Source organism: Acipenser ruthenus, chromosome 9 (genome assembly GCF_902713425.1).
Source record: "Acipenser ruthenus chromosome 9, fAciRut3.2 maternal haplotype, whole genome shotgun sequence".
NCBI classification, from domain to species: Eukaryota; Metazoa; Chordata; class Actinopteri; order Acipenseriformes; family Acipenseridae; genus Acipenser; species Acipenser ruthenus.
Genome location: NC_081197.1, coordinates 56,444,251 through 56,461,134, shown reverse-complemented (window position 1 = coordinate 56,461,134; position 16,884 = coordinate 56,444,251). Strand labels below are relative to the sequence as shown.

At 36.9% G+C, this 16,884-nt stretch overlaps 1 protein-coding gene across 1 annotated transcript; it reads left to right on the top strand.

Annotated features, from left to right (window-relative positions):
• The first annotated feature begins 1,115 nt into the window (after positions 1–1,115).
• LOC117405756 (protocadherin-8-like) lies at positions 1,116–6,641 on the top strand. The gene is made up of 4 exons (XM_059030279.1): positions 1,116–3,612; positions 3,769–3,854; positions 4,041–4,174; positions 6,053–6,641. The coding sequence occupies exons 1-4, from the start codon at positions 1,231–1,233 to the stop codon at positions 6,382–6,384; spliced, it is 2,934 nt and encodes a 977-aa protein (XP_058886262.1). The 5' UTR covers positions 1,116–1,230; the 3' UTR covers positions 6,385–6,641.
• Positions 6,642–16,884: the final 10,243 nt, after the last annotated feature.

Here is a 16,884-nt window from a genome sequence, read left to right as displayed (position 1 = left end):
CAAACCTGCACAGTTCCGTACAGCTGCAACACAGTACTGGCGCACTTACATAGGACCTTGGTTATGTGTCGTAACATTCCCTACTTGTACAGCAGTACAGCGTTTGTAAATGCTTCTCAACTGACTACACACTAAATACAACACAAACTAATAATGTACGTTTAGTGGATCGCCTGTGTACACGTATTCTTTATTTGAATTATTTTTAGGGAAGAAAATGGTGCTACTATGGACTAGAGCTAAAATTTACACCTAGCCAATTAAATTAATGATGCGCCTCTTTTATCAAGCAAGGGATAGTTTTATTTTTATAAACTAATTTATAAACTGCTATATTTTGGATCATTAACTAACCACGATGGGAAGGAGATGCTTCACAGTTTGTATTTATAAATCTATTAATGACTGTTAATCTACTGTGAGTCTACACCAAGCTTCAAAATCTTTCCATCGGATTGAAATTAGAGCCAAACCGTTGTTCTTAAACTACTAACAATCTGTGTATCTGTTAGGGTTTTAATGTATTTAGGTTGGTAATTACAGTTGTGAGCGTTTTACTGCTAATACCTTCTCACCTTATTTCACTCGGATTAATGCAAAACACAGGTCTCCCCATGTAAAATACTGTACAGAGCCGTCTATATAACAGCATAACACATACGCAGATGTGTGACTGTTGATATGAATAAAGAAATGCATTACACCTGCTAAAGACTATGCGGGATTATATGTATAGAGTTTATTTTATTTGTTTAAGGCTATACTATAGACACACCAAAATAAACATGAGGGCCTACAGGGTAAAGAATACGAATTGTAAAATGTGTATATGAATGGAGCGTAAACTTTGATTCTTTAGAGTGTGCCGGTGTAGTTTTTCTATTGCAATATATACACACGCACTTTTATCTATCTATCTATCTATCTATCTATCTATCTATCTATCTATCTATCTATCTAAAGACAGACTAACCATTTGTGTTGAACAGTTTGCTTCAAATCTGGCAAACACCGTTTGGCAAGAACGTAAAGATCATTGGTCAGCGTGCTGGATCATTTACATAAACCAGCACATAAAGCTAAGGAAACGGTAAGCACTTCACACACTGAAAAGAGACAGGCGCTGTGATGCACTATATATAGATATATAGAGACAAACAGGCTGGATTGATACCGCTTTCGTGTATTCTTTACATATTTAGTTATTTCTTTTTTGGACTGCTACACAAGATGACAATGATTTATAATAGAACTAATCTCTTCTGCCTACTCACTGTATTTTTTACCCCACTAGCAGTGAATGGTAAAACAGCACAATATATTACCTACGAAGAGGATGCTGCTGGAACTGAGATCGGAAACCTAGCACAGGATTTGAAGATCGACCCAGCGGACGACCCCCACACAAGTTTTCGCTTCATGCAACAACCCAGCTCTTCTCTGATTCGAATGAGAGAGACTGACGGACTGCTTACCATCGGGGAAAGGATCGACAGGGAGCACATCTGCGGGCAGTCCCCTGAATGTCTAATTACCTTCGACGTGGTCACCTTTTCCAAAGAGAAGTTTCAACTGATTCATGTGGAGGTGGAAGTCAAGGACATTAATGACAACTCGCCGCAATTCCCACACAATGAAAGCTACATTGAGATGTCTGAGAGTGCTGCAGTAGGTACTCGATTTCCATTAGACATTGCTGTTGACCAGGATGTGGGCCCCAACTACATCGAGAACTACTACATCTCGTTTAACAGTCACTTCGGCATTGAAGTGCGCAGCAGGGAGGATGGGGTTAAATTTGCGGAGCTTGTGTTGGCTAAAGGACTGGACAGAGAAAAAGAAGATTCTTACACACTTCAGCTGTCAGCTGCAGACGGAGGTAACCCGGCAAAGTCAGGTTCAGTAACTGTGCATATCAAAGTGCTTGACTTTAATGATAACAGCCCAGTGTTTGATCACAGTCTGCTCAAAGTGGAATTGTATGAAGATGCTCCAGTGGGGTTTCTCCTGTGCAAGTTAAACGCTGTTGACCTCGATGAGGGTATAAATGGAGACATTGTTTATGGCTTTAATGATCAAGTGTCTGCAGAGATCCGACAAATCTTTCAAATAGACCCCTCTTCGGGACGTATAAGCCTAAAAGGTCTTGTGGATTACGAGACGAAGAAAAGTTACGAACTGGATATCCACGCATACGATTTGGGGCTGAACTCTGTCCCAGCTGTTTGTAAAGTTATAGTTGACATTGTAGATGTAAATGACAACGCTCCTGAGATAAGTATTAAACCAATGACATCTATCAGTGCAGGAGTTGCCTATATAACTGAAAGTGCCGCGGAAGACAGCTTTGTCGCTCTGGTCAGCACCTCGGACAGGGATTCGGGTGCAAATGGCTACGTACACTGCAGCCTCCAAGGACACGAACATTTCAAACTGCAGGAAGCTTACGGGGACAGCTTCATGATTGTCACCACAACAACCCTTGATCGAGAGAAGATTTCAGAATACAACCTCACAGTGATTGCTGAAGACCTGGGGTCTCCTCCATTTAAAACCATTAAACAGTACACCATCAGGATAAGCGATGAAAACGACAACGCGCCTCTTTTCAGCAAGCCAGTTTACGAGGTTTCGGTTCTAGAGAATAATGTTCCGGGCTCATACATTACCACCGTGGTGGCCCGAGATCCGGATCTGGGTCACAATGCTAAAGTCACTTACAAACTTATAGATGCAGAAGTGCATGGAGGTGCTCCTCTGTCTACCTTTGTGACTGTGGACGCAGCCTCAGGGTCGATATATTCTGTAAGATCTTTCAATTACGAATTAATAAAAAAAATAGAAATGACAATCCAAGCAAGTGACGAAGGATCTCCACAACTATCAACCACTGCTCTGATCAGGGTAAAAATAGTAGATCAAAATGATAATTCGCCTTATATTACGTATCCTATTTTACAAAATGGATCTGTTGATGTGCGCATGCCCAATAATGCGCCGCCTGGTTACCTTGCTCTCCAGATCAAGGCAAGGGATGCTGACGAAGGGATGAACTCTGAACTGTCCTACAGAATTTTGCAAGATCAGCAAAAGTTGTTCACCTTAAACAAACAAACGGGGGAATTGTCTCTGAAAATGGGACTAGCCTATGTCTCTGGTGACACTGTAAAAGTAATTGTTGCAGTAAACGATAACGGAAGACCAGCACTGTCATCCACTGCTACTTTTAACTTCATTGTAACTGAAATGTCTCCATTTGACGAACAGATAGTGGTTGTTCTACAATCAAGTGATGAAGAGTCCCCGGAGTGGGGTATTTCATTAATAGTTATCATTGTGCTAGGCGGGGGGTGTGCTTTGCTGCTCATCACAATTGTTGCTGTTGCGATCACATGCAAAAACAGTCAAATATTACAAAACTGCGACACCAAGAAAGACATGAAACACAGGGACTTTGAAACAAATCCAATGACATTAAGTGGCTCCCAAAAGGACGCATCGGTATATTTTGGATCGAGAACTATCATAAATGACCGAGTTGGAAACTCTGAAATTGGAGAAGACGCAAGATGCCTATATGAGAAGGAGCGCAGAGGAGATTCAGAGACGAAGGTAATATTTATATTCATTACGATGCAGTAATAACCATCTTAAAAAGTACGCACAATTCATATTCGTGCTTAAAACACGTACTGAAGACAAATGTTGTGCAGGTGGCCAATGCGATTCTAAATCTACATGAATGTTGTTGTTGTTTTTATCTTTCAGGTGTTTATACCGAGTACCTCTTTCATTCACAAACCGTTTAAACCAGTTTCCATATGGCGAGATGAAAAGTACAGTTTAAATCTCAGGTAAATTCTTCAATAATTTACATCTGTCACATACATTCCCATCCTTACGCCCATTTCTTATAATGTTGTCACATGCAATATTGCCAACTTTGAAAATCTCTCCCATCCAAAATCACTTGACAAAAGGAAGTTACATTATTCTTGTATTGATCAAGCGAGTACCTTACACGTGTCTTGTTGTTTTAGTGGCGTTCCAAACACTGATCAGTTGAGTATAAAGGACAGTGGCAAAGGAGACAGCGACTTCCATGACAGTGATTCTGAAACCAGCGGAGACGGGTCGAGCAAAACCCAGACCACTTTCAATGCAGTCCAGAATGGTAAGTTTGTTGCACTATAATACAGTGTGTCTAACCTACACTATAATACAGTGTGTGTTACCTACACTATAATACAGTGTGTGTTACCTACACTATAATACAGTGTGTCTAACCTACACTATAATACAGTGTGTCTAACCTACACTATAATACAGTGTGTGTTACCTACACTATAATACAGTGTGTCTAACCTACACTATAATACTGTGTGTGTTACCTACACTATAATACAGTGTGTGTTACCTACACTATAATACAGTGTGTCTAACCTACACTATAATACAGTGTGTGTTACCTACACTATAATACAGTGTGTCTAACCTACACTATAATACAGTGTGTCTAACCTACACTATAATACAGTGTGTGTTACCTACACTATAATACAGTGTGTCTAACCTACGCTATAATACAGTGTGTTACCTACACTATGATACAGTGTGTCTAACCTACGCTATAATACAGTGTGTGTTACCTACACTATAATACAGTGTGTCTAACCTACGCTATAATACAGTGTGTCTAACCTACACTATAATACAGTGTGTGTTACCTACACTATAATACAGTGTGTCTAACCTACACTATAATACAGTGTGTCTAACCTACACTATAATACAGTGTGTGTTACCTACACTATAATACAGTGTGTCTAACCTACACTATAATACTGTGTGTGTTACCTACACTATAATACAGTGTGTGTTACCTACACTATAATACAGTGTGTCTAACCTACACTATAATACAGTGTGTGTTACCTACACTATAATACAGTGTGTCTAACCTACGCTATAATACAGTGTGTCTAACCTACACTATAATACAGTGTGTCTAACCTACACTATAATACAGTGTGTGTTACCTACACTATAATACAGTGTGTCTAACCTACACTATAATACTGTGTGTGTTACCTACACTATAATACAGTGTGTGTTACCTACACTATAATACAGTGTGTCTAACCTACACTATAATACAGTGTGTGTTACCTACACTATAATACAGTGTGTCTAACCTACACTATAATACAGTGTGTGTTACCTACACTATAATACAGTGTGTCTAACCTACACTATAATACAGTGTGTCTAACCTACACTATAATACAGTGTGTGTTACCTACACTATAATACAGTGTGTCTAACCTACACTATAATACAGTGTGTTACCTACACTATGATACAGTGTGTCTAACCTACGCTATAATACAGTGTGTGTTACCTACACTATAATACAGTGTGTCTAACCTACGCTATAATACAGTGTGTCTTACCTACACTATAATACAGTGTGTCTTACCTACACTATAATATAGCATGTCTTACCTACACTGTTTACTGTGTCTATGGTAAATTTACCTTAATATTGATTTCATAAAGCTGTATTTGTAGTTTAATTATGGTGTATATTTCCATATTATTAAAGGTATATCATTTTTTAAAGTTTTTTACACTAATGTTGAACAACTTTTACCGTAATTTAAAACAAAAAATAAAAATATATATATATATATATTTTTTTTACAGTTTACATTCATTCAACTTTAATGCTGAATTGCAAGTTTTTCATGTAGATAATATAGTTTTCTTAGCCAATAGTGTACCATTGTGTACCATTTGTAATTTACAGTCAACATTGTGTATTATTATCATGCGAATTTATCCGATTCCCTCCAACAGCTGCTCTGATATCCATATTCTCTTATCAGATTAGTTGGTCTTGTATAAGATAGCTTAGTAAAACTACAATGAGATAGTTTACTAATACCACCCACCTCTAATCTAACTAACTGAATGTATTTGATGCTGTTTGTAAAATCTTCTGTGCAAATAACCAGGTTTATTTACAATGCATATTTATTTATCTTTTTAGGTACATTTCACCCAAGAGATATTAGACTTCCCGACTCTAAATCAACAAACTGCACGGTTCCAACCAATGACCCTTCAACCTATGGCAATGGTTACTCAATTGCATACTCCCGTGCACCCATATATAACCAGCTGACTGCCTGGAAAGCATCATATTACCATACAAATATTCCCAAAACCAAAGGCTTGCTACAGGCCATTCCTAGAACAGGCACATTGCCAGCCCAGTTCTATCACCATAACCCAAGAGAAACAACCCACATTGTGCCTCAGCAAGACAGCCAGCAGTTTCTAGAACCCACTGCAGTATCTGAGATTGCCACTTCTTTCTAAAAAAAAACAGAGGTCCTTTACATTTCAAGATACAAAAATGTCATGCAGAAAACAAGAATGCTAATGTTAGCATTTTGCTTTCAGGCCTGTATAAAGTGTGTTCATAATTATTTGAAGAGACTGTACATCTGTAAATACAATTTTGAATGGTGCATGTACTGTATATAAGAATCTGTAATCATGCGTTTCATTTTATAAAATGTTTTGTGTTTTTTTAATTTTCTATTAAACTTCTGTTTGCACTATTATAACTTTTGTGAGACAACTTAATGTTTTTTTTTTTTATAAAAATGTATTATAAATAAATTAATGTTTTTTAAAAAATGTGTTCAATTTATATTTTTATAACTTCAATTGCATATGTTATTTATTTATCTAAATGACCAAAAAGTTTGTAAGAACAAATGGGAAGCATGTTCACTGAACAACGATATAGATTAATCTGGGATCTGGGTAAAACTGCCCAAAGGGTCATAGACTTAGTTCATTCCTTCATTCACAATGCCTATCACTGAACGTACAGTCGAAACGTATATGTTAACACAGTGATTCATGCTTTGATGAATTCAATAAAGTATCGTCATCATCATGAAACAGTTTCAGACGGGTGTTGGCTTCATTAACAGTCTACAAACATATTTAAATAACTCATCATTTGTGTGCACAATTAACCCTATGTTCACTAGTTTTTCTTTTATTTTAAACATAATTACTACATGAAGCTTGTTCAGTCATTTAGCCTCCTTTCTCTTGAATTAAAAAATAGCTTTTTTAAAACTGAAATGTACCTCGTAATACTTGCTTTGAAATCTGCCTCACATTTGTCTGGATACATTCGTTGGTTCAGTAATTTTGCCTTCATGACCAGCATGCTGCTTGCAGGAGCGCCTACCTGATTGCATTGTACAGCATAGTTGAGTGATTGCATACTTCTGGCTGAAAGTGGGGTGTTTGGATGACCTGGTAAGTTTGGTGTTCGTAACTGTTTAGATCATAACAAAAGAACAGAGCCCCTCTGTCTGCAGAAATCAGCATTACTAATGCAATAGGTACATGCATATTTAGAGATTTTGATCTGTAGTCAAAGTGAGATAATGCCAAACCATGACAAGGAGAAGGAAAACATAAAATAGACTTTAAATCTCACAACGTATTTAATCTCTTTCAACAACAACAACAACAACGGTAATTCGTCCAGACAGTTCTGCGTTAGCAATTAGGCTTGATATGTTTAATTCAACTTGCTTTGTTAGCCAGATCATTAAAAGTAATCCATCCCTTAGATAAATATGTTTTAAAAAATATAAACGAAATATTTGATATACTGGTTTCACCCTGAGTACTAATCTTGGATTGTGGGATATGTGGGAGCGAGTTATAGAAGCAAAGGTATATTTCAAGGTTTTAAAACGACATATCCCACAATTCTCTTCAACGTCCCGTCCCTGCCTACTGGCTGAGCGTCGCAGAGCAAGCTGGGGCGGCACATTCAAAATTCAAACTACACAGATAGACATGGAGCATTTAACTTATTTGTTTTTAAACTACTGACTGTCTCTGTTGAACCAAATACTGTTTTTTTTAGCCGTATTTTTATTTTCGTCGGCAGACGCGCTCTGGATGCAAGTACAGTGCTGACATGTCATTTCTTAAAATTATATTAAGCGAGGTTTCCCTTAAATATATAAAGAAAAAGGCAGTGTATATTTTAGCACTACTAGTACAACAAGACCATGTACGGAATTAAAATGAATCGACTAACAATTTAATTGGTTTAAAAGCACACACGGTTATCCATAAACTAATGTTCATTGAAAATAAATATAAAAAAAGAATTTCGACAAAAGCTGCCGCGAAGCACTGTGGTTGAAAGTGAAAACGTTACCCACGTCACGTTTTTTCCATCAGAAAGGAGAAATGCAAAAGCGTCAATCTGTTAACTTTTCTCTCATGAGACTGGGTTGCTATCATCAACTTTCAATGCGCTGGTGATCACCTAACAGACCCCATGTGTGACCATTCCAATGGGTCTGATGTGTCTTGATAACGCCGATTCAATATTGATTACAGACCGATCATGTGCCCCTACCTAGTGTCTTTTGAATAAAAGAAATCCGCTTGTTTATGCAAATCAAAAACAATGTCCCCGGCGATGTGTGTGGGATTTCATTGACATGGAATAGTTATTCAGGTTTAATCTCCTTATCTTTTTGTTGTATTTCGAGTGAATGCATCTTTTTCTGTTAAGCTGTTTTTAATCCATTTAAGTTTTTCAAAACGTGCTGTGTGATTATTAGCGTTTATAAGGAGATCAATGATTTGTTTGAATTCGTAGTAATGGATACATTTTGAGTAACTAACTAACAAACAATTTTGAGTCTAAACAGTTTACTCCGATATATGTGGAGGAAGTGGTTTTTGATGATAACGAATTTCCATTATTTCCAATCCTATTGCCTGCAATTTACACTATATAGCAGGGCTTCTCAAACTCGGTCCTGGTCCAACCAAGCTCTCAATTACTTAACTAGACCCTTAATTGAACAAATAATTTGCTTAATTAGACTTTTTACTTGCTTTCAGCTCTTAAACAGTTGCAGTTCAAGTTGCTTATCAAATGTTATAGCTAACTTGAAATATGCAACTGTTCAATAGCTGAACAACAAGTAAAAAGGTCTAATTAAGCAAATGATCAATTCAATTAAAGGTATAGTTAAGTAACTGAGCGCTCGGTTGGAATGAAAACCAGCAACCACAGGGCGTCCCCAGGACCGAGTTTGAGAAGCCCTGCTATAAAGCAAATCACTCCCATACTACTGCTGCATTAAAATAATTAACCATATTGAATTTTAGTTCACACTTTTAAAATAATAAAAAAAAATCATTCATATATGTGCTTTTCAGATGGCCTATTTCAAAACTATTTCAAAGCAAACATTTGGCCTACGTATGAATGTATTATATTGATCATAAACATACATGCACTCATTAAATATGAAAAACTTTTTTAAATTGGTCTGTAATAAATACAAATTAAAAGTGCATATGAAAATTCCTTATCTGAGTTAGCGCCTTACTGTTTCTAAAATGACCACTGACTCAGACAGCTATAAAAAAAACTCAAAATGCCTGGAGCGGCGTTCTATACAGTCCGTTGTTGTGTGAGCTGCATGTGCCCTCTAGTGGCAGAAAGCTACATAAACATGACCAGCTAACACTTTGTTTCCCTGCTGAGTCTTAACACATATAACCACGTACACATTGTTTTGCTGGTAAAATGACGAAGAAGAATTACATATACGGCGGCCCATAAGTGGAAAGTCTATTCAGTGATATATTTATGCACAAGCAAACAATTTACGCAGATATACTCTATGTTTGTTTGCTGCTGGCCTGCCAAAATTAATTTGTTCAAAAAATGTACAGAGGTGCCCCCTGCTGGAGAGGAACATGTGCACTTGGCAGGGGAGTTTGTGGTTAGGGGGAGTATTTGCAAAAGCATTTCCTGAAAGAAGCTGGGCTTGTTTAGTTTGTATCATCACGAGTGAAGGCACCAGAGGAGGGTTGCGCCTTGCCTCTGAATACCATATCGAGCACACGAGCACTTCAGCCACTCAGAGTTTTTATTTTTTCATGCTTTTGTTAAAATACGAAGGAGGTGAAGCCCAGCATATTGGGCAGAGCCCCAGTGGCTGCCAAGTGTCCAGGTTTACAGATGCCCTGGGATAGTGTGATGCAACAAGCTAACATGTTTGTGTAGGTTTGCATGGCACAATTTACAGTGCTAGAAACTGACTCATTACAGTGACATTACATTATAGCATCCATTCCATCACTCCATGCTCAGCCCTGATGAAACCTCCATGATCTTCATGAAGGTGTAAAGCTAATGAAAAGTCTTTTATACTGTGTGTTGCAAAGTATTTCTTGTGAGATAGATTCACACTTTATTGCAAATGTTTATGTTGAACTGAAAAACTTGATGGAGAGTATTTTATTTGTACTGTCGTAGTATTGGTACTACACACCCACTTGAGATGAATGGCCATTAAGCATATTACCTGGCTCACAATGACTCCATTTATACATCATGTACAAATCATTTCTGAACATTATCCCCAGAAACAGTAACTGTAACAAGCTAAGTGTATATTATACTTCATGTCTGTTTATTTCTTTTTTTGTCTAATAAACGTCTTACTGTAGAAACCTGATATAATACTAGATTTATTTCTGTTGTGGCGTAAACAGTGTCTAATTAGGCCCTCCCTTCTAAATCTCCACACACTAAAATCTGCATGGGGTCCCCAGTCTGTTAAATTGGTAAACAGTTTGCATTGACACATCTGCCTGTGTGACTCTCTTCTGCTGTGCTGGCAGGCAGATTGGATCTCTGTTCACGATCTGGAGTTAGTCCTCATTCCCAAAGGGAAGTCTGTACTGCTGTTTCCAGGAGTACTGGAGCTCAGTCCTAAATGTGATGGCAGCCGGTTTGCAGCGGTGCTCTTGTGAACAGTATGCTGGCCATTAACAGCAGGGCAGATCATCATCCCAGTTTTTGGTGTTTGCAAAAAGAACAGCTGAAGCTTGCTTTGTTGGAGTAGGGCTGAGTGCTATCTGATATAGTATCCAGGACATGGTTCAGCTCTCTTGGTATTCATAATCAGGTCTACTGACTAATCACCCTGGACTGGGTATTTTTGCCAACCTGGGGGTTATGTGATGGAGGAAGAATCTACAGAATTGTATACAGTTTGGCAACATTTCATTTATATTCATCTCTTCAGGAGTCTGGTCCCTATGGCAACACAGACAGGAGCCAGCCTTTTTAGTTTTTGAAATAATATAATAAAAGAAGCATGTGCCTGCAATGTGAGCATCAAACCCAGGCTAAATATTCTGTGACCGGGTTCAGGTGAACTACTTTCCCTTTATGGTTATCTCTTTCAGCAGGTAAACCAATCAAAAACCTACAGACTTGGGTGAGATTGGATAACCTAAAATAAGTCTGATCTGTTTTAGCATGAGCCTGATTGCTCACATTGCTGGCACGTTCTTTTATTTATTTATTTATTTATTAATTATTATTATTATTATTATTATTATTATTATTATTATTATTATTATTATTTTCAAAATGGAAGTGGCTGACTCAAATTGACATTTTGGGTAAGATAACAACATAATGATATATTCATTGTGTTTGGATTTGTTAATTATTAAATGCAAAATATATATAAACAAACCACAGTAAAAAAAAAAAAAAAAAACTCTAATTAGTGCCACTGCCAGTATTAGTCCCTTCTTCATGTGGATCAGCCCCTATACCCTATACCCTGTACCCTAAGTCCCCAAACAGATTTGACAGGTTGCAACACAGATTCTGCAGACCATATTGGGACTTTCTTATTTATTTCTCCAGCATAAGCTCGTTTTAAAATCTTTAAATCCTGGGGCAAATATATCTGCACTGGAGAATCGTACATACCTTTCAAGTAGGGGAATTAGAAATTCTAGTGAAGGAGGTTGTTTTAAATTATAATACCTTGTTCGGTCCAGTGTTTTATTTAACAAGTCTTTTATTAATACCAATCTAATGAACTATAAAATTAATTATAACATTCATTCACGCTTATTCACACTTAATATAACCTGTTATTTACAGGTCATTTTCACTGCTCTATATGAAAACTTTAATGCAAGTAATGCCTCCATGGTGCCGGATAGATTTCAGCGCAGAAAAATAGGTTTAAATAGTGTGCCTATCAGTGGTTAAAGCCTGGTTTCCAAACAAACTAGTAATCGCTCACTTTAAGGTGATTATCTCATTATTCAGAGCAGGGTGCCTCATTTAAATACATTATCATGCCGTATAACATTACATCACATATTAATTCTGATTACCATAGTGTGGCACAGTAAAATCAGTGTGCTCTATAATATGCCCACTAATTCACACGATAATGAATACAATTGCAATAGGAAATACGGAAGTCATGAACGTGCTGCACACTAATTACAATTATTGGTGCTCCATAATGTTTAGTGCTCTTTCCTAAATGAGGGCCCTTGACTAATAGAAGTGTGCTCTTCACAAAAAAGGAGATTTGTCCTCTGTCTCAACTTCCTATCCTTTTCATGCAGTTTCATGTGGAAAAAATAGATCATTATGTGAATTGATTTTTTTTTAATCTAATTTATTGTTTAATTTCATATTCTTCATAATAATAATAATAAAAAAAGTTTACTGTTAATTATATTTCCAGACGATGAAAACTAACATTGAAAAATTATATAGATGACTTCCATCGTGGGGTGGCAACCATAATCAATATTTCTGTAATGTCCTTTGTTCCTTGGTGATAACTCTTTCTGTAAGAATGCATGCAGACGATACTGCAGTCATTTGCAATGCTCTTGGTGTTAATGCAATCAATCCTGTATTGAGTTTGGATTTGGCAAAACTGAAACTGGATGAAAACCATCATTTTAATTCACAATGGAAAAAGACTTACTTGAAGGTTGTAATAAACTGCACTCTTACTATGCTCAGCAGCAGTCTTGTTACCTTTGATAAAATAAGGACATTAGTTGATATGCTAGTAAGTCGATTGTTAACAGTTAATACATTTAAACAATGCTAAAATGTCTATTAAAAGAAGTTTCAAGCATCATAAGCTTACTATTAACAGAAAGTAGCAGATTATAGTATTCATAGTAAACAACTGACTTCTAAAATTAGTTGCTAAAACTTCCCTCTGTGGAAAAGATGAGATGACTTACAGTTTGGGTTAAGATTTCTGGGCTGATTTTAAGTAGGCTTATGAATCAATTGAATTCGATGAAGTGGAATCCTTCGATTTCCTGTGAGGCGATTACTAGCTGTCATGGAGGTTCCCAGTACTATTAATGACCATGTCTAATTGATTGAAAACAGATCTTATAAAGATTAAGAACATGAGCAAGAATCCCAGGGAGTTTTACACACTAACATGAACACAGCGGCTGATTGCTTTCATTTGTGTACAGTGGAGGCAGCGGTCAAGTTTTTGTGAGTTTTGTTTCATTCTCAGTTGATGTTTTATTATTTTGTCATGCTTACTAAGATTCCCACAAAAAGGAAGTGAAGTGAGAAGAATATTAGCATTGCACAGGCTTTAAAAAAACACCTATGAGCTTCGGTACACACAATAGGATATTAAACAGGTAAGACATTAATTTAGAAAAACATAGATGATAGAAAATATTCCTTTAACTATTATTGAAATTAATTATTTAATATGTCTTTATTAACATCATATTTAACTTCTTGGACATTATTATTATTATTATTATTATTATTATTATTATTATTATTATTATTATTATTATTGGACATTGTTAAGGATTACTTATGTAGAAATACACATACATCACCAGGTGGCGCCAAAGCGCTTCAAATCGAAAAACATGTTACATTTTGTTCAGAAAGTACCCAACAGATCTGTTACCAGTATGATAATATTAATGTTACTGCAATGGCTCTTACATGTAACATATTTAACACGATTTCTGTATTAGACCCATGTTGAACATATCTAAATAACAAATACCTCATGTTGGAAATAAAAGCATAACACAGATTACAGATCGAATTCATAGCCTGCTACAATATTATTGCATCTATTGCAGTCAGTAGGACCATTTAGCTCACAGACTGACACAGTGGCTACATAGTGTCACTATTTCCTAAGCATCCTTTGAAATTTAACTGGAATGCTTTTTGATGAAGTGCATGGAGGAATCTATTGTGGAATGAAGTAAACAGACACCAAGGGATTTTTGAAACATGTCAAAAGCACAGTAACGCTATAGCATGACTGCTCTCTTATTTTCTTTCCTTTGACACTCCATTCTTCTTACAATGGGGTACTCAAGTTGCGGCTGCCATTTCCACAACAGTCTTAATAATTCATGTGGGCAGACACCATACTTTTTTTTTCACCAAGTCAGGTACCAAACCCCACAGAGGTAATGCTGTGGTCAGAGTGCAGTAACATGAATCTTCCTGTGGATTCTGTGCTGCTGTTACGATTCAATCCATCTGCACGAGACAGCAAAGAATAAAACATTAAAGCAAAAATGTGGTTCAACTCAACCAAATAAAACTGAAACAGTAAAACTGACTGTCCTTTACTCACTCAGTAGTTCAGCAAATAGCAGATGTTTAGGTCACCTTTATCTCTGTGTCCTAAAATGGAATTGGAATGCTCAATAACATACTAATAAAGCCTCTTATAATACTTCCTAGATGCTGACATGTTTTTTTTAAAGCAATGTAACCCCTGATCAACAACAACAGCCAATCAAAAGACAGGACATTAGCAGCAAAGTCCAAGGCTTTACTGTGTTTGATTGAGATATTTTACTGCCTATGACAGCACTGGAATAAACAGGCTGCTGTAACTTCCAATCAGCTACGATGGTGGATGAGATACATGTCCTTGAGGTTTGAGGAGATAATAATAACTAACTGCAATGTAGCAATGTAGTTGAATTAAGTTGAATTTGAACACATTTACAGTAGGGTCAAACATCGAAATGTGGGTGTTTCATTGCACTTATAACCTTGCCTGCAAATCATATATTTACAAATCAAAATTAGCAAGAAAGTCCTAGCTTTTAAAAATGATAGAAAAGGTATTGTAATTCCTTGAGCTTTTATACCAGATTTGATTGAATATTAAAAGTTGTGTAAGATTCACAGACATTCTCTATGACATATTTGAGAGATTATAAATAGATATATTGATCTTTTTTATGCAAAATGTTCTTGTGTTGCATTGGGGTTGATTTGATCAACCTGTACCACGCCAGGGTTTGGTATCCAGGAATTACCCATTTAAAGAGATGGTCAATGATTTGCTGTAAAATGCTATAATAAAATCCAGCAGTGGTTTATCCAGGTTACACGTTGATCAAATTGACCCCATTGTGACGTTTATTAAAACAATGTTTCAGTTTTAACGTGATTTTATTGCAATTATCATTAGCAACAATAACACAAGGCTTGGCAGAGATTGTGTTGAAAAAAAAAATAAAATCAATTTGGTTTCTCTAGTTCCAGACCAGGTCATGTGGGAAATCTTGTCTGTTCTGAGTTAGAGGGTCACAAAGTGTCACACCTTAACCTGGTGGCTGATACATTTAGCAGGAGTCATTAATTGTAGACAAATACCAGAAATCGACAATGCATTCTAACAGCGAACAGACAGCGCTGATGCCTTGCCCATGTGTGACCTTTATTGACTTTGTAGAGATTGAATCAATTAAAGTCAAGAGTTGCTGGGCTACCCATTCATTTAAGTACCTGGGACATTAAACTCATCTCCTGAGTTTAAGTCCTGACCTGAACGCAGGGACCTGAGTGAAAGCAGAGAGCTAAGACTGCCATTCGTTAACACTGTAAGATAATAACTTCACCTAAGTGTGAAGCAGACCAAGGAGGAGACCGTCCTTGGAATACAATCCAGGAACCACAAGACTATACTTTAAAAAAGGGGGGATACTTTTAATGATCTACAACCTTTATGAATGACACCACCACTGTTTTGAAGTATTATTGTAGCTAACAAAATGCTGTGGTATCAACCCATTTCTACACCTGATGCTACACTATGTTAGAGAAAGTTTAGTTTCCATGCATTACTTTCAGGAAATCAGTTACACTTCTACTTCATGGGTCATTTCACCTCAGCAGTGTCTTCTGGGTGAAACATGTTACAGGTTTTGAAAGCATGCCAGTCGATAGGGAAAGCAGTTGGCTGGTTAATGACAGTAATGAAGCTATTGAAGGTGTGGGGAAAAAGCATGGCTTGGCAACAATGATTCCTTTACCCTTGTTAAGTACCAGATATAACATTTAAAATAACAATATATATTTTTGTATACCAACATTCTTTTTTTTATTAAACTGTTTTATTACTATAGGCACTGCATTATCAGATTGCCTGTGGTGCCCCCATAAATTGCCTCTCTATTTCAGCTCAAGAGTCCCTGGAAAACACCAGCGGGATTAAAGTGCCTCTGTATTTCAGATCAAGAGTCCCTGGAAAACATCCGCGGGATTAAAGTGCCTCTGTATTTCAGTTCAAGAGACCCTGGAAAACACCAGCGGGATTAAAGTGCCTCTGTATTTGAGTTCAAGACCCCTGGCTCAGGTGAGATTTATGACCAGTTGAATAACTAAATAAACATAGTTTATGTAAAATTAGCCATTTTAAATTAGGGTCAGCACACACAAAACTGCAGTAGCTATTGTATCACAGGGAGGCCTTTTTTTTGCTTGTTGATATTTTGTCTTTTATTAAATTGGCTGCAGTCACCCACAGTGTGGACAGGTGTCATGAGAGCTTTGCCTCATACTTCTATGAGCGCACCTCAATCCTGACATTCAGACCTGGGCCTCACAAGCAAAGACTGATAGTTGTATGGAATTGTATGGTGGTTTTGTGATGTGGA